The sequence below is a fragment of the Sapajus apella genome, unplaced genomic scaffold (assembly GCF_009761245.1).
Source record: "Sapajus apella isolate SASKATOON/1434 unplaced genomic scaffold, GSC_monkey_1.0 scaffold188, whole genome shotgun sequence".
In the NCBI taxonomy this organism is placed as follows: domain Eukaryota; kingdom Metazoa; phylum Chordata; class Mammalia; order Primates; family Cebidae; genus Sapajus; species Sapajus apella.
Window position 1 is genome coordinate 567,103 of NW_022437128.1, and position 17,205 is coordinate 584,307.

The 17,205-nt window shown below is 51.5% G+C and overlaps 4 protein-coding genes across 4 annotated transcripts; 2 read left to right on the top strand and 2 right to left on the bottom strand.

Moving 5' to 3' along the window:
- The first annotated feature begins 496 nt into the window (after window positions 1-496).
- LY6G6F (lymphocyte antigen 6 family member G6F) lies at window positions 497-3,994 on the top strand. Its single transcript, XM_032268993.1, has 6 exons — window positions 497-583; window positions 1,072-1,401; window positions 1,485-1,748; window positions 3,202-3,375; window positions 3,543-3,609; window positions 3,762-3,994. Exons 1-6 carry the CDS (start codon window positions 529-531, stop codon window positions 3,784-3,786), a joined length of 915 nt encoding a protein of 304 aa, XP_032124884.1. The 5' UTR covers window positions 497-528; the 3' UTR covers window positions 3,787-3,994.
- Window positions 3,995-5,069: 1,075 nt separating this feature from the next.
- LOC116543452 (lymphocyte antigen 6G6e-like) lies at window positions 5,070-7,174 on the bottom strand. The gene is made up of 3 exons (XM_032268994.1): window positions 6,643-7,174; window positions 5,826-5,951; window positions 5,070-5,726 (listed from the first exon to the last, which is right to left on the bottom strand). The coding sequence occupies exons 1-3, from the start codon at window positions 6,767-6,769 to the stop codon at window positions 5,506-5,508; spliced, it is 474 nt and encodes a 157-aa protein (XP_032124885.1). The 5' UTR covers window positions 6,770-7,174; the 3' UTR covers window positions 5,070-5,505.
- Window positions 7,175-8,251: 1,077 nt separating this feature from the next.
- On the top strand, window positions 8,252-10,519 carry LY6G6D (lymphocyte antigen 6 family member G6D). Its single transcript, XM_032268996.1, has 3 exons — window positions 8,252-8,367; window positions 8,459-8,581; window positions 10,190-10,519. Exons 1-3 carry the CDS (start codon window positions 8,313-8,315, stop codon window positions 10,411-10,413), a joined length of 402 nt encoding a protein of 133 aa, XP_032124887.1. The 5' UTR covers window positions 8,252-8,312; the 3' UTR covers window positions 10,414-10,519.
- Window positions 10,520-11,670: 1,151 nt separating this feature from the next.
- Window positions 11,671-15,744, bottom strand: LY6G6C (lymphocyte antigen 6 family member G6C). Its single transcript, XM_032269002.1, has 3 exons — window positions 15,532-15,744; window positions 13,723-13,833; window positions 11,671-12,335 (listed from the first exon to the last, which is right to left on the bottom strand). The coding sequence occupies exons 1-3, from the start codon at window positions 15,581-15,583 to the stop codon at window positions 12,121-12,123; spliced, it is 378 nt and encodes a 125-aa protein (XP_032124893.1). The 5' UTR covers window positions 15,584-15,744; the 3' UTR covers window positions 11,671-12,120.
- Window positions 15,745-17,205: the final 1,461 nt, after the last annotated feature.

Consider the following 17,205-nt stretch of genomic DNA (forward strand, 5'->3'; position numbering starts at 1 on the left):
GGGTTCAAGCAATTCTGGTGTCTCTCAGCCTCCTGAGTAGCTGGGATTACAGGCACATGTCACCACACAAGTCTAATTTTTGTATTTTTTGTAGAGATAGTGTTTCGCTATGTTAGTCAGGCTGGTCTCGAACTCCTGACCTCAAGTGATCCACCCAACTCATGGCTGACATTTCTTAGGAGTGAAAGAGACCTCAGAGTGTACTTCTAGATGGACAGGAGCTAGACAGGCAGGACTACTTCCCTGCATGGAAAGTTGTTACTTGAGCCTTTTAGCTGATATGGAATCAGAAGAGCAAAAAGGTCATCTTCAGAGTGGCCTGGACCGGGTCCTTTTCCCTCCAGGACAGAAAGGTGATGGTCACTTTTTCCCTAGTAGACATGCAGCTGGGCTTTATCTCCCCAGCATTCCCATCCCCTCCAGAGGCCCATGTCACCCCAGACCCGTGAGTGTGGACCTTTATCTGAACTCTGCTTCCTCTCTGGGGATACCAGGTCTTGGAGCAAGAGAACTTGGCAGGCTCTCCCCATGGCGGTCCTATTCCTCCTCCTGTTCCTATGTGGAACTCCCCAGGCTGCTGCAGGTAAGGGGCAAAAGGTAGGGAATTCCTTAGCTATTTGCAAGGTGGGGAAGGACTGTTGCTCTTTCTCCTAGGAGCCTGGTGAAGGCATCTGACTTGAAGATAGAATTACTCCAACTGACCTCCTCCTGCCTCTGACACTAGGGAAGATCCAGAGGCAAGGAGGGTCCAGGTTATGCAGTTTCCTTTATAAAACACGTAGAATGAGTAAATGCTTCCAGAAAAGTGGAAGAGATGTGGGCATTTGCCAACTCTTCCAGCCTTTTCCCTCTTGCCCTCAGACCCCCTCACTGGCCGGCAGGGAGGGGAGGAAAGCCCTTACCCTCTTCTCCCCACCTGTCTTATTTTTGTAGCTGTCACTTGAGAAACATGGTCACCAGCCAGGTCCACGCTTGGGGACCCCGGAAGGGAAAGAAGCCAGGGTTGAAGATCAAATGAGGGGTTGTTGATCTGATGGAGGTCTCTGGCCTCATACAACCCTCTTCTCACAGACAACATCCAGGCCATCTATGTGGCCTCGGGGGAGGCAATGGAGCTGCCATGTCCCTCACCACCCACTGTACATGGGGATGGACACCTGTCTTGGTTCCGCAGCGCTGGAGCAGGCTCCTTCACCACCCTGGTAGCCCAAGCCCAACTGGGCAGGCCAGCCCCAGACCCTGGAAAACCAGGAAGGGAATCCAGGCTCAGACTGCTGGGGAACTATTCTTTGTGGCTGGAGAGCTCCAAGGAGGAAGATGCCGGGCGGTACTGGTGTGCTGTGCTGGGTCAGCACCACAACTATCAGAACTGGAGGGTGTACGACGTCTTGGTGCTCAAAGGTGAGTGGGGGCATGCAGACCAGGGGCCACTGTGGGCTAGGAAGTCCAGGCGAAGAACTAAGGGATCCTTCTCTCCCCCACAGGATCCCAGTTATCTGCAAAGGCTGCAGATGGATCCCCCTGCAATGTCCTTGTGTGCTCTGTGGTCCCCACCAGACGCATGGACTCTGTGACCTGGATGGAAGGGAAGGGTCCCGTGAGGGGCCGTGTTCAGTCCTTCTGGGGCAATGAGGCGGCCCTGCTCTTGGTGTGTCCTGGGGAGGGGCTTCCTGAGTCCAGGAGCCGAAGATCAAGAATCATCCGCTGCCTCGTGACTCACAACAAAGGGGTCAACTTTAGCCTGGGAGGTAAACGGAGGGAGGAGATGGAAAGGGATGTTCTTCCACCTCAGCCTCCCAAGTAGCTGGGATTACAGGTGCCTGCCACCATGACTGGCTAATTTTTTGTATTTTTAGTAGAGACGAGGTTTCACCATTTTGACCAGGCTAGTCTTTAACTCCTGACCTCCAGTGATCTGCCTGCCTTGGTCTCCCAAAGTGCTGGGATTACAGGCGTGAGCCACCATGCCTGGCCCTAATTTTGAAATTTTTTGTAGAGACAGGGTCTCATTATGTTTCCCAGTCTGGTTTCAAACTGCCGGTTTCAAATGATCCTCCTGCCTTGACCTTCCAAAGTGTTGGAGTTACATGCATGAGCTACCACACCTGGCTATTTTTTCTTGAGAGGGTGAATTACTATGAAGGATGTGAGGGGAAAATGTAGTTATGGCTGGTGGTCTGCTCTGTAGTTGGCTGCCCATGTGTGAGCAGGGGGCATTCCATTCTCTACGTTTTTTGTTTTTGTTTTTGTTTTAGTTGACAGGATGTGGTCCCAGTCTCTGTTTTTTATTTTATTTTATTATTAAGCCAGGCTCTGTGGCTTATGTCTGTAATCCCAGCACTTTTGGAGGCCAAGGCGGATGGATCACCTGAGGTCAGGAGTTTGAGACCAGCCTGACCAACATGGAGAAATCCCATCTCTACTAAAAATACAAAATTAGCTGGGCGTGGTGGGGCGTACCTATAATCCCAGCTACTTTGGGAGGCTGAAGCAGGAGGATCGCTTGAACCCAGGAGCTGGAGGTTGCTGTGAGCTGAGATCATCCCATTGCACTCCAGCCTGGGCAACAAGAGCGAAATTCCATCTCAATAAAAATAAAAATTTAAATTAAAAAATCGTATTTTTAGTAGAGACTGGGCTGGAGTGCAATGGTGTGATCTCGGCTCACTGCAACCTCTGCCACCTCCCAGGTTCAAGCTGTTCTCCTGCCTCAGCCTCCCAAGTAGCTGGGATTACAAGCATGTGCCACCATGCCCAGCTAATTTTGTATTTTTAGTAGAGACAGGGTTTCTCCATGTTGGTCAGGCTGGTCTTGAAATCCTGACCTCAGGTGATCCTCCAGCCTCGGCCTCCCAAAGTGCTGGGATTATAGGCGTGAGCCACCACCCCCAATTATTATATTTTTAGTAGAGACAGGGTTTCATCATATGTTCACCAGGCTGGTCTTGAACTCCTAACCTCAAACGATCCGCCTGCCTTTGCCTCCTAAAGGCATGAGCCACCACGCCCGACCGCCATTCTCTATTTGTTAGCCCAGGGGTGAGGGTGAGAGGCCTGGAAAGAGGCAGAGTAGTGTGGAGGATACTGTGGTCAGGGAAGCTTACAAAGTCTTCTGTTGGAAGAGCCCACCAGATTACAGAGGGGAAGCCTCTCTTTGGGGAACAGGGACAGGCCGCTCACTGCCTCCCTCCCATCCCTCAGGTCTGGCCCTTACTACAGCCTCCATGGATGCCTCTCCTGCCCTCTGTACCCCTTCCACGGGCTGGGACATGCCTTGGATTCTGATGCTACTGCTCACAATGGGTCAGGGAGTTATCATCTTGGCCCTCAGCATCATGCTCTGGAGGCAGAGGGTCCACGGGGCTCCAAGCAGAGGTGAGTCCCTCCCTCCCTGAGGGAAGAAGAGAGCATGTGGGTATGAGGCAAAGGCCTAGGCTTATACCCTGCCTCTGTGCCCCACCTCCTCTGGGGGTGGGCAAGGAACACGGCTCTAAGTTGTCTGCTGACTTCTCTTCTGTACCCCGATGGCTCCTTCTTCCCAGATGCCTCGATTCCTCAGTTCAAACCTGAAATCCAGGTCTATGAGAACATCCATTTGGCCCGTCTTGGGTGAGGAAGAACTGGGGGACAGAGGCTTAAATCCCAGAGGGGGCTGGGGTTGGAAGAGGAAACCCTGGGATTGGGTTGGGAATGGAGCCCTCCTTCCTGAGGACATGGAGAGTAGAGGTATCTTTAATCTGTCTCTCTGGAAAACCTCACAGCCCACCTGCCCACAAGACCAGGTGATCTTGGTGACATCTGCTGGGAAGTGTGACCTGCTGTCTCACTGGCCATCTAGCACCTGCAGGATTCCCTGACAACCTCGGCAAGCGGGGGCAGGACTTAGAGTTCGACTTCACAGTCCAGCTGGCCTCCAGCAGCCACCAAGCTGTATATGGGGAAGGGTGGGGACTGAAGGAAAGGAGGAACATTATTCTGTGATGTCACCTACAAAAAGGTTTGGTCTCCTGTCTTGTAGCAGCCAGTGGACGGGTGGCCCTGAGCTCGTAGTACTGTGGGGTTGAGGGGAGCCTGAAGTTGCTGGTGGGGGCGAGGAGGATGGCTGTGGGCAGGGAGGAGACAGGAATCTGGAGACATGAGCAGTGGTGGGGAATCAGTTGTGGGGGAGCTGAAGGACAAATGGGAAAAACGGGAAGAGAGAGAGGGGAAGAGACTCAAGTCAGAGAAAGTGGAAAGAGATGGACAGAGAGAGAAAAATAGAAGCACAAAGTGGGAGGATGGAAGGGCAGAGAAAATGGAAAGAAAACTCAACTCATGTCTAAATTAAGCCAGACCCCCACTACCCCATGTCTCATCCTCACAAAGAAGAGAGGGAAGAAGCACCTTCAATCAACCCGACTTCCTCACATGCACGGGGAGGGAACTGAGTCAGGATAGAAATGCCTGCGCTCGGCTCCCAGCCCCGGGCCGCCTCCTTATCCTTCCTTATCCTAGGCACACACTCTTCCCTGCGGCACTCCACCGGGGCATTCAGAGCACGTGAGCAGCTATTACCACCCTGGCACTTCCTCCCTGCTGCCCTGGGGTCACACCCTATCTCCTGGGGCAGGCAGGCCCAGCGGGGTGTGTAATTCATTGGGCCAGGGCCATGCTGGGATGTCTGTGAACCATGGGCAAGTCTGGGCTGGTAAAGTGAGGGAGGGTATTGATGCTCCCAACCTGGCCATTCTGCAGTCACAGGCAGAAATGAGCTGGGCTCCCAGCCACACCCTCATAAGCAGCTCCACCAGGTGCCCTTTTGTGTCTCTGCTCAAGCTTGGACCTAAATGGAGAAAAGCTTTCTGAGAAGTCTTCATGATGCAGGGGCTTAAACTAAGCCACTGGCAGGAAAGAGGACGCGAATGACACAGATGGAAGATGAGGGGAGTGCCGTGGTCCAGGCTCCAGCTCCAGCCCAACCCACCAAGCAGCTATAGTTTGCTCTTAGAGCACACACGCAAAGACACACACACACACACACACACACACACACACACACACACACTGCAGTATCTGCAGTATTACTGGACTCCTAGATAGATCTTTTATTAAAGATACTCTTCAGAGCTCCCCAAGCCCTCTGTCCTGAGTTCCCGACCTACCACGTTAGTCTTTTCTAGCAAGACTCTCCTCCTCACCATACCTGATGCCCCTTTGATCCCCTTGCCCAAGACCCACAGTGTCATCAACATGCCTTCCTTGCCAGTGACTTGGGCTGATGGGGCATCAGCAATGGGCATCTGGAAAAGATAAAAGACACAAAATAGGTGTTTTTTATGAGGCTGGACTCTGGTCAGGTTCCTCCCCAGGCCCTGTGAGGGGTCTGTGAGGGTGCTGCACTGAGAGATCTGAGGTCTCAGTACAAAATTAGGTTCTCGGGCATGTCTCAAAGTGTCTGTGCAGGTGTTTCCAGGGCCGAGGTGATGGCGGAGGAATCTCGGGTTGGGGGCTGCAGATCCATCAAGGCTAGTGGAGGAGGTGTCCTCTCCTGGTGAAGCTGGCCACAAGGAGGGGCAGGGAGGTGAGGAGGCTGGGGAGCTGCCGTGGGGAAGCGGCTGCGTTCCACAGGTCCTGCTCGCAGCAGTGGTGCCTCAGGGTGTAGGAGTGCAGCCAGTAGGTGGCATGGCCAAGCAGAGGGCACTGGGCCCTTGGGAGGCAGCCTTTCTCCTGGATGATCTCACTCTGGTCTGTGGGACGAAGGAGGCATACTGAGGAGGGGGCCACAGGAAAGCTGGGATGGATGGAGATAGGGAGCTGCCAGGAGGGCCACTGGACCAGAGTCCTACCTGAGGTGCCAATACTGATGCTGCAAGCTTCATCGTCCTGACACGCGGTGGGAACAGGGCAGCAGGGTTTGGCGAAGCCGCAGGTGTAACAGCGGAGCCTTCCCTGGGCAGGGGACATGGTGAGACCTGTTGAGGCAGCAGAAATTAGGGAAGTGGGAGAGGCAAACCCTTCTTGTGGGGCAGGCAGAGGCCAGATCCAGGAGAGGGACAGCAGAGAGAGGTGACACACTAGGTGGAGAGAGGGAAGCTGTGCAACAAGGGAGGAAAGCAGACAGAAGTAGAAACACAGACACAGAGAAGGGAGGGAAGATGATGCAGGAAAAGAAACAGAGACAGAGGAAAGAGGGGAACATGGATTGAGAGTCGCAAAGACATGATCAGAAGCATGAGAATCAGAGACCAACATTGATGTTGAGTGACACAAAAAGCCAGACTTGGCAGCAGGGAGGTAGAGGGTGGAGGGAGTCTGGGCAGGAGCGCGCCAGAAACAGATAAGAAAATAGAAATTGACATTGACCAAGAGGCACAGCATAGAAGCAAGAGGTAAAATAAGGGACCAGGGAAACGGGGCGGGTCAAAGTGGAGCAAGGAGGCGACAGTTATTCTCAAATGCCTTTGAAAGGAAACTCTTCCTTTCCCACCTCATCAGGCTGGCCTCCCCAGTGGCTGGCCTCCCTGAAGTCCCCCACTCTCCCTGCTCTCTTCTTGGCCTCTTCCAGCACCCCCACCCCTCTCCTCCCCAGCCCTCAGGTTCCTCCACATGCCCTGTCTCTGCCCCCAGCCCCCTGACCCCTGAAGGTCCCCAGCCCACCCTTACCCAGTGTCCCACAGAGGAACAGGATGCAGAGGAAGATGCTGGAGGTGCCCATGGCCAGACCCAGGCTCAGGAATCTGGGAGAGGTGATCTGCAACCTGAGATCCCGGGATTTGTAGAGTTGGAGCATTTGAGCAAGACAGGGAGGAACCCGTAAACAAACACACCTAGGGAGTGAGTTTGGGGTGCAGAACCGTGACCAGATTCTCCAGCCTGACCCAGCAGGCAGCGGGGCCACAGCCTGCCCCCGAAAGGAGTCTGCCCTTGCCTGGAGGGTCTCCTCTGCTCTCTCAGCGTGTTGTCTCTGTAACTTAGCTTCCTCTCCTACTCCTGAGTTGTGTCTGTCGCCTTCCCTCCTACTCCTCTCCCTCCCTCCCCATGTCTCAAGCTGCTCCGTGACTCTCTCAGCTTCTCTCCGTCTTTGTTTTCTCTATTTTTCCCCCTCAATGCTTTCACGTCTCTGAAGGTCACCCTCCTCAACAGCCCTGGCCTGGATCTGTTTGAGTGTGGAATCAACAATACCCCCACCCACCCACCCACACGAACACACAAAGCCCAGCTGTGTAAGGGCGGACCCCACCTAGCTTCGGATTCCTTTGATCCCCTCAAGCTTTAACATTCCTACCCCATAATTATCCCTGCCAGCTTTACTACCTTGGAGGAAAGAAATCATCATGGGTGGGGCTGGAGGGCCGGATACGCTTGCACTGGGGAGAAATCACTAGAAAGGAAGGCGTGCATAGGATTTGGGGTAGGGGGAGTGTGGCAGAGCCTAGAAGACTGGGGTTGAAGAGATTGGGAAGGAGGAAGGCCCCATCTGGGAATCAGAGCCAGCATGTACCTGGAGGGGTAAGACTAGGAATAGGGAGTGGGGACAGGGGAGACACAGGCACCCAGGAGAGCAGCTCTTTTCAAAAACATTGATCTTGCTGGTACATGCCCATGAGAAAGAAACTCAGTATATCAAACACACACAAAAAAACAAAACAAAACAAAACAAATATTGATCTCAGGACCTCTTTACACTTTTCAAAGTTACTTAAGACTCTGAAAAGATTTTCTTTATGAGGTTATATCAACATTTACTATATTAAAAATTAAAATAGATCATTTAAAGTAGGTATTTATTGATTTAAACAACAAAAATAATAAAATATTACATGTTAACAAAATGTAGTTTTGTAAAAAATAACTATGATTTCTCCACAGCGTAGTGAGAAGAGCATTGCTTTGCATTTTTGTGAATCTAATGTCAGGCTTCATGGGAGATGCCTGGGTTTTCCTATCCCTTCTGCATTCAGTCTTTGGGATATGTTGTTTTCATTGAAATCTAGTATATGAAGAAAATCTGACCTTACACAGATAATTGCAAAGGGAATCCCCTCAAGGACCCTGTGAAAGGGTTTGGGGACCCCCAGGGATTCTTGGTCCACAGTTTCAGAACTGCTGCTGAGGATAAAGGAGTTTGAGGACTCCAGAAGATGCTGAGAGCATGCCATGGGGCCCCTCCCTGTCCCCACTGGGGCCACTGGTGCCTGCTAGGGGAGACTCTTTCCTCCTTTTTTATAGCCCTATAAAGCTCAAGGCAAGGGGGATATAAGGCTGACAGAGCCGGGCTGGGGAGAGGGGCGGGCGGGAGGTAGAATCGGGTAGACTGACACAGGCAGACTGCGATGAACCCCCAGTTTGTTGGGATCTTGCTCAGCTCCCTGCTGGGGGCTGCCTTGGGTAAGGAAGTGGCCAGCTAGCCTCTCGCACAGGTCTTCTGCCAGCAGGCTCCACCGAGGGCCCAGGTCCAGCGCCTCTTTTCTCCTGCCAGGAAACCGAATGCGGTGCCAGGACTGCGGTGGAAGCTCCAGCAGCGCTTGTAAAGAGGCCGTGACTACCTGTGGTGAGGGCAGACCGCAGCCAGGCCTGGAACAGATCAAGCTACCTGGAAACCGTGAGTCCTCAGTTTCTTCCTCTTCCCGCAGCCTTTCCCTCCCTCCAGCCCCACGTCAATCCTTCTGGCTTCCAGAATCCTCCAGGCTCAGTCTGGCTCTGAGCAGATGGTGTGGCTGTCAGAGGAGAGCAGTCTGTACCCCTTCTGGCTCCTGGCATGGAGCCCCCAAGAGGCCCACAGTCCTTGTGCCCCCACCTCCCCACTCCTTACTCTCCCAAAAGAATCTCATAGGCCCATTAGGTCACAAATGAAAAGCTCTGGCCTTGAAAGGCCAAAGTTAAAAGCAAACTTTGAATTTCCGGCATTAGCTAAGGACCAGGGAGGGGTGTGCGTGTGCGTGTGTGTGTGTGTGTGTGTGTGTGTGTACATTATTTTAATATTTTATTTTAACATAATTTTGGATTGACAGAAAAATTACAGAAGTTTTCGGCTTCTCCTAATGCTAACATCTTACATAACCATAGTACAATTATCAAAATTACAAAATAACATTGATATACTACTACTAACTAATCTACAGACTTTATTTGATTCAGCAGAATCCCATATTGCATTTAGTTCTCATGTCTTTTTAGTCTCCTCTGATCTGGGCCAGTTCTGTTTTTCTTTGTTTTTTATGACCCTGACACATTTGAAGAGCCCTGATAAATTATTTTATACCTGGAGTTTAAAATATCACTTTTAGGGCCGATGCAGTGACTTATACCTGCAATCCCAGCACTTTAGGAGGCCAAGGTGGAGCCCAGGAGCTGAGACCAGCCTAGGCAACATAGGGAGACTCTGTCCCTAAAAAAAAAAAAAAAAAAAGTTAGCTGGAGCAAGGCACCATGGCTCATGCCTGTAATCCCAGCACTTTGGGAGGCTGAGGCGGGCGGATCACCTGAGATCAGGAGTTCAAGACCAGCCTGGCCAACATGGGTAAACCCTGTCTCTACTAAAAATACAAAAATTAGCCAGGCATGATGGCGCTGCCTGTAGTCCCAGCTACACAGGAGGCTGCGGCAGGAAAATCACTTGAACCCAGGAGGCAGAGGTTGAGTGAGCCAAGATTGCACCACTGTGCTCCAGCCTGGGCGACTGAGTGAGACTCCATCTCAAAAAAAAAAAAAAAATTAGCTGGGCGTGGTGGCACATATCTGTAGTCCCAGCTATTCAGGGGGCTGAAGAGGAAAGATCGCTTGAGACTGGGAGATTGAGGTTACAATGAGCCATGATCATGCCACTACACTCCAGTCTGGGTGACAGAGCAAGATCTTGTCTCTAAAAATAAATAAATAAAATCATGTTTAGATTTTAAAACATTTACATATATTTGATATACTAAAATTATAGAATGTCCCTCAATTTGTATTTATCTGATATTTTGCCATGAGATTGAGGTCATGCATTTTCAGCAAGAATATGCAGAAGTGATGTCGCATCCTTCTCACTGCGTCACATCAGGAGTTTACAATGTCAATATGTTAACTTTGATCACTTGGTTTCAGGGAGGTGTTTTTTGAGGGGGCAGAAAATCCCTTTGGGCTCCTTGAAATCATATCTGCTCTGCCCCAGAAGGCAAGTCCTGAAGCCAGGAATCCAACACCCCAGTTTCATTCTTTCTCTCAGCCTCAGTGACCTTGATTCATCAACATCCAGCCTGCATGGCAGCTCATCACTGCAATCAAGTGGAAACAGAGTCAGTGGGAGACGTGACTTATCCAGCTCACAGGGACTGCTACCTTGGAGACATGTGCAACAGCGCCGTGGCAAGCCATGTGGCCCCTGCATGCATTTTGGCTGCAGCAGCTACCGCCCTGGGCTGGCTCTTGCCAGGACTGTGGAGAGGGTAGTGGGAGTAGGGGTACAGAAGGGAGCAAGGGAGCAAGGGTCGTCTGAACATCTAAAATGAGAAGACAAGCATTCTTCCGTGAGCCATTAAAATCTATGGACCACTCTACAGATGACTGGAAAACTGCATCTATCTTTTGTTGATAGGTGGGCTAAAAGGGTAATATGGGCATCCACGTTCTAGTTTGGGGGTTACCAAGCAACAGTGGGCTTAATTACAGTGGCACACTCCTTAACCAACTAAACCCCAAAAGACAATGGCTTATCTGCCCTCCATGGCTCCTGGATCCTGTTGCTGAGTTGAATCTTCCTTGGCAATGAGTGGGGTTGCCAGGGTTTCGTGAGCCTGAATCTGTGTTTGCTCCCCTTTCTCTCATTTGCAACTCGGCTCCCAATAGGACTATTTTGAATTGAGAAAAAAAATGTAAAGTCCGGGTATGGTGGCTCACACCTGTAATCTCAGCACTTTGGGAGGCTCCGACGGGTGGATCATGAGGTTAGGAGATCGAGACCATTCTGGCTAACATTGTGAAACCCTGTCTCCACTAAAAATAGTCCCAGCTACTCGGGAGGCTGAGGCAGGAGAATCGCTTGAACCTGGGAGGCAGAGGTTGCAGTGAGCCGAGATTGCGTCACTGCGCTCCAGCCTGGGCAACAGAGCGAGACTCCATCTTTAAAAAATGAAGAAAAGATAAAAAACAGGGATTTGGGGGAAAAAAATGAAAAGAAAAGAAAAAAAAAGTAATGTAAAAACTGTGATAGGAGAAAAAGAGAAAAAAAAAAAAAAAAAAAAAAAAAAGGAAAAAAGAAAAAGAAAAAAAGAAAAAAAAAAAAAAAAACACAAAAAACTGTGATAGGAGAGCTGCTTGGTGCCCTACTTCGTAACCAGGCCAGGTGAGGCCTCTGACTTTAATGTGAGAGAAACTGAGGAAACAGGGTCTCGGGCCCCATCCCGGTGTGCCTCTCTTATCCTTTCTGGAGAGCCCTCAAGCCAGGCTGCACCTTCTTCTTGGCAATACATCAGGGGTGTGGCCTAAATTTAGGATATGAGTTGTTTCTCCAAACACTGGGGCTTGTGTGCCACCTGGAGACACTGGAAGGGAGGACAAAGACCTGAAAAACCTGTTTCTCCATTTGCCCCAGCCTCAGCCTCCCAGGGAACATCCCTGAAGGATTCCTGTGTAAGGGTGGGAGACAGAGTGTTAGTTGCTGGGAGGTGACCTTACCCTTAGGCCTTCTGATAATAAATGCACATTTCATCAGACTCAGACATTTATTACTCAAAACGGAAAGAGGTGAGTATGGGGATGGGGTACGTATGGGAGGCTGGGTTTGGGGAGTCAGCCCTGTACAGTGAGGTCATCAGGTCCTTGCGGAAGCCTTCATTGGGGACAAGACAGAAACCCCATTTCAGGCCCAGATCCCAATCTCTCCTCAAGGAGACAGTAGAGTGTAGGAAGCAAAGTGGGGAGTCCTTCTAGGAGCCAGTGGAAGCTCTGGAACGAAATGGGAAGGGACTCAGAAAAAGCTGAGTGGAGGGTGTGAGGTGGGAAGGATAGGATGGATGAGGAGACCACTTTGGAACATTGTTTAATTAAAGAAATGGGAGCTAGGGAGGGACCATTCTGTAAAGCCAGGGGATACGGAGACACAGGGAGAGAGGCTCAGGCCAAGGCAGGTGGGAGGAGGGGCAGCCGATGGAGTGAGTCTCAGTGCAGCAGCCAAAGTCCAAGGCCAGCCAAGGAGGTGAGGAAGACAAGGCCCAGGGCCGGAGTGGGCCGGGGGCCCGCACTGTTGCAGTTGTCCTTGTTGCAGCAGGTGGTGTTATAGGTCAGGCCCAGCTTGTGGTTGGTTTGGTTGAAGGCCTCCTGACAGGGCTCTTCTGGTGTGCCACAGCGCAGGTTGGAGAAAACCCACATCTTACCTAAGGGTGGGAATGGGCAGGGAGTCAGCTAAGATGGGCACCTGGCATTCCTGTGTCCACCTCCCCACTCCTTCCACTTGCCCAGGCTTCCTTCCTTCCCATCTCTGTCCGGGGCCCTCCCCTTCTCTTTTCTCAGTCTGATCTTCCTCCTGTACTTCCTTATCCCGACTCCCCCAATCCTGGTTCTATCACTTGCTGGCGGTTAGGCCTTGGACCTGTTACTGTCTCTTTTTTTTGTTTGTTTTTTGAGATGGAGTTTCGCTCTTGTTGCCCAGGCTGGAGTGCAGTGGTGCAATCTCAACTCACCGAAACCTCTGCCTCCAGGGTTCAAACGATTCTCCTGCCTCAGCCTCCTGAGTAGCTGAGATCACAGGCATGCGCCACCACACCTGGCTAATTTTGTATTTTTAGTAGAAATGGGGTTTCTCAGGCCGGGCGCGGTGGCTCACGCCTGTAATCCCAGCACTTTGGGAGGCCGAGGCGGGTGGATCACAAGGTCAAGAGATTGAGACCAACCTGGTCAACATGGTGAAACCCCGTCTCTACTAAAAATACAAAAAATTAGCTGGGCATGGTGGTGCGTGCCTGTAATCCCAGCTACTCAGGAGGCTGAGGCAGGAGAATTGCCTGAGCCCAGGAGGCGGAGGTTGCGGTGAGCCGAGATCGCGCCATTGCACTCCAGCCTGGGTAACATGAGTGAAACTCCGTCTCAAAAAAAAAAAAAGAAATGGGGTTTCTCCATGTTGCCCACGCTAGTCTTGGACTCCTGACCTCAGGTGATCCACCTGCTTCAGCCTCCCACAATGCTGGGATTACAGGTGTGAGCCACCGCGCCTGGCCTTTTTTTTTTTTTTTAAGATAGTCTCACTCTTGACCAGGCTGGAGTGCAATGGCACAATCTCAGCTCGCTGCAAACTCTGCCTCCTGGGTTAAGCGATTCTCCTGCCTCAGCCTCCCAAGAAGCTGGGATTACAGGTGCCCACCACAACGCCCAGCTAATTTTTGTGTTTTTAGTAGAAATGAGGTTTCACCATGTTGACCAGGCTGGTCTGAAACTCCTGACCTCAAGTGATCTGCCCGCCTTGGCCTCCCAAAGTCCTGGGATTACAGGTGTGAGCCATCATACTCAGCTGTGTTACTCTCTCTTTGTGAGGCTGTTTCCTCAATAGAATAATAGCACCCGCATCTTAAGGTTGTCATGAACATTAATTTTAAAAAAGGCATACAAATACATAGGATGTTGCCTGGTACACAGTCATCTTTGGGCAAATATTATCATTGCTATAATTTTCTGCTTCTCCACCTCAGTCTTGCCCCATTTGGGTCTCAGTCCTGGCCACAGAGTCTCCCACCTCCCTGCTCCCCCCGCGAAGGAAAGGGATGTTACCAAGGTATGCATGTGTTGTCAGGCATTGCTGTCCTGGCTCCAGGCGGCAGGACTGCCGGTCCACACAGCCCAGCACAGGGACCTTGTAGCAGGAGTGACAGCGAATGTCAGCTGGGGAGACACAAGTCAGGCTGAGGTGATGGGGTCTCTGACTTACCTGGGGATAGGCTGAGCTGGGGTGGGGGTGGAGGGTGGAGAAGAGCCTATCAGGTAGGTGCTCTAACCTGTTTGGCTGTTTGGTCTAGCAGGGACAGAACAGGTGAGTGACGCAGGGAAAATGGAAAGTGGGCGGCAGGTAAAGGTAGAGTTGTTGCTTTGTGAAAGGCCCACGCCCTACATATCTCTCTTCACTCCACCCCATCTGGAGATGAGTCAAGAGGGACAGAGCTATGAACAAAACAAGAGGCTGGGGATAGATGGAATGTGAGCAAGGTACCATGGGGAAATAATGTGGGTGGTGGAGGAGGAGATGGAGACCTGAAAGAAGGATAAATAATGAAAATGACAATCGGCCGGGCACAGTGGCTCACACCTGTAATCACAGCACTTTGGGAGGCTGAGGCGGGTGGATCATGAGGTCAGGAGTTTGAGACCATCCTGGCCAACATGGTGAAACCCCGGTCTCTACTGGAAATACAACAATTAGCTGGGCATGGTGGCATGTGCCTGTAATCCCAGCTACTTGGGAGGCTGAGGCAGGAAATTGCTTGAACCAGGGAGTCGGAGGTTGCAGTGAGTGGAGATGGCACTACTGCACTCCAGCCTGGTGACACAGCGAGACTGTGTCTCAAAAAAAAAAAAAAAACAAAACAAAACATGAGGGTTACAACACTGTCAGAAATGCCTTGGAACTTGAGGCTGGCAAAGAAAGCCATCTGTGGCCAGCTGTAGCAATTTACAATTTACTCTTCACCTCCTGGAGCTGGCAAGAGCATGGGAAGAGGAACCAGACCTGAATAGAATCCTCTCATCTCTTCAGCAGAAAAAATAATACCTGAGAGACAGATCACCAGATTCCATCTGAGCACCTTATCAAAATGGAGAGGGTGGATACCGAAGGCGGCACCCCAAAGTTCCTGCTTCAGCTAATTCAAGGTTTGGGCTGGCAAGATTTGGTGACACAGGTTTCAAGGGTGGAGGAGCCTTGTAAGTGTACCTCAGTAAAACCCACCTTACCCTGGAGGTGAGTGGCCCGGGCGTCCTCTCTTTAGAAGGTTCAAGAAAACGCTCTATTTCCATGAAGGCTCTTAGATGTCACTGGAACCATCTAGAAAGCTTCTATCCCGGGTAGGGGAGGTGGTATGCAACCCAGGGGGAAGTAGAGGGTATCTAGGAAAGGCCATAGTTGAGAGACTGATGGAGTAGATGGGAGGGTAGGCTACAAAAGGAGCCTGGAGCTGGATGCCTAGGACTTTGAGAGGACACCTGAGCACAGCAGATAGAGGAGAAGGCAGGTGAGCTAGATTCTGGAGAGTTGCATATTGAAGTGGGGCTGGTTGGGGAACTCGACACCAGAGTTTCCAAGGAGGGGACACCTTGGAGTGGGGAACAGGGGACCCAGAGCCCTGGCAGGTGAGAAAAGTGGGTCTTTCTTGGAGGTGGGGAAGATGGAGGGTGAGCTGGCTTTTTGAGAAATAGAGCAAGGAGGCTGTCATAGGGAAGCCTGGTCTTGGTGGCACAGGAGAGCTGAGCCAGTTGGGGCTGGGGGTGCTGGGATCCTGGGTGGTGGGTAGGGCAGAGCAGTGGGTAGAGCAGGGTGTAAAGGTCCTTACCAGGCAAACCAGGTCCTTGGGGCCCCCAGGTACTCACCTGAGACCCAGCAGAGCAGAGCAGACAGGGTGAGCAGCAGAAGGCCTTTCATGGCGAGGGTCCTGAGAATGGTGGCAGCCACAGGAGCTGCTAGAGTAGATTTTGGAAGATCTGGCTCTGGGAGTTGGGTGACCTTTTTGGAACTTATAAACCCAAAGGCTCCTCCCTTCCCTGTGTCTGGTAGCCCCTCCCTTCTCACTTACTACACAGCTGACCAGAGAGAAGACAAGGGGTGGGGAGGCGCTGAGCAGGACTGAGTGGGGAGTAGGGATGGGAGAGAGGGATGGGGGAGGGCAGGTGCCACTAGTGGCCAACACCATTGTGGTTCTTGGTTTCAGGCCAAGATGCCCCTCCTGGCCCCCAGCTAAGAGTCCTGCTGCTCAGTCCTGTGAAGGAGCATCATCAAAGGCCTCTGTGATTTATAGTGTCCATGGTGGTAGCTTCTGCTGGTTCCTGGGAAACAGACAATGGGATGTGACCCAAATTAACTGCTGAATTTGGGTCCCTGCTGGGCATTGATAGCAGCATGCTGGCAGAAACTGGGGGTGGAATGGGTCAAATTATCTCCATTCAGCCCCCACTTGGCCTTTCCAATGCCCACTTAGCCACAGGATGGATTTGTGACTCACTGATGTCTTCTGTGATGCCATAGTATTAGAGGCAGGGGCTGGGGCTGCTCGTCCAGGAGAGCCACTGCAGGTCTGCTAAGTGGGGGCTGGCTCAGGCCCCCATGAAAGTTCTCAGGACCTCACCCCAGCTCTACTTGTGCTTGGTGTGGCCTTGTTGCTCCAGTCCAGTGGCAGCAATTGTCCTAGGTGTGGCTGTGTGCACCTGCACCAATGCGCCTCCCCAGTCAAAACCTGCCAACTTGGGCAGGGCACCGAGGCAGGAGGAACAGCGTGGGCACAGGGAGGTGAGGTAGAAGCTAAAATAAGAATAGAAACAGTTGGCTGGGTGTGGTGGTTCCTGCGTGTAATCTCGGCTCTTTGGGAGGCTGAGGCGGGCGGATGGCCTGAGGTCAGGAGTTGGAGACCAGCCTGGCCAACATGGAGAAACCCCGTCTCTACTAAAAATACAAAAATTAGCTGGTTGTGGTGGCAGGTGCCTGTAATCCCAGCTACTTGGGAGGCTGAGGCAGGAGAATCGCTTCAAACCAGGAGGCAGAGATTGAGGTGAGCTGAGATTGTGCCATTGCACTCCAGCCTGGGCAATAAGAGTAAGACTTTCTCTCAAAAAAAAAAAAAAAGAAAAGAAAAGAAAAAGAAATAATGGAAATAGTAATAATAACAGCAAGCACTTACATAGTGATCCTATGTGTTCCAGGCAGTTTACATGTATAACTTTATTTAGTTCTCAAAATGCCCTACAAAACAGGGTTTTTTGTTGTTTTTGAGACAGGGTCTGGCTGGCTCTGTCATCCAGGCTGGAGCGCAGTGGCCTGATCACAGTTCACTGCAACCTCGACCTCCTGAGCTGAAGGGATCTTCCCACCTCAGCCTCACCAGTAGCTGGGATTACAGGAGCACCTGTAAAGTTAAGCAGGCAAAAAAGCATTTGTGTAAATAGCCCAAGCACACATTTTAAGTGAGCACTGTTTGAGGACTCTGAGTTTGCCTGTGAGGATTCCCAAAGGGATCTGGGCAGCTGGTGGCACCTCCCCCTCTCTTATCGGAG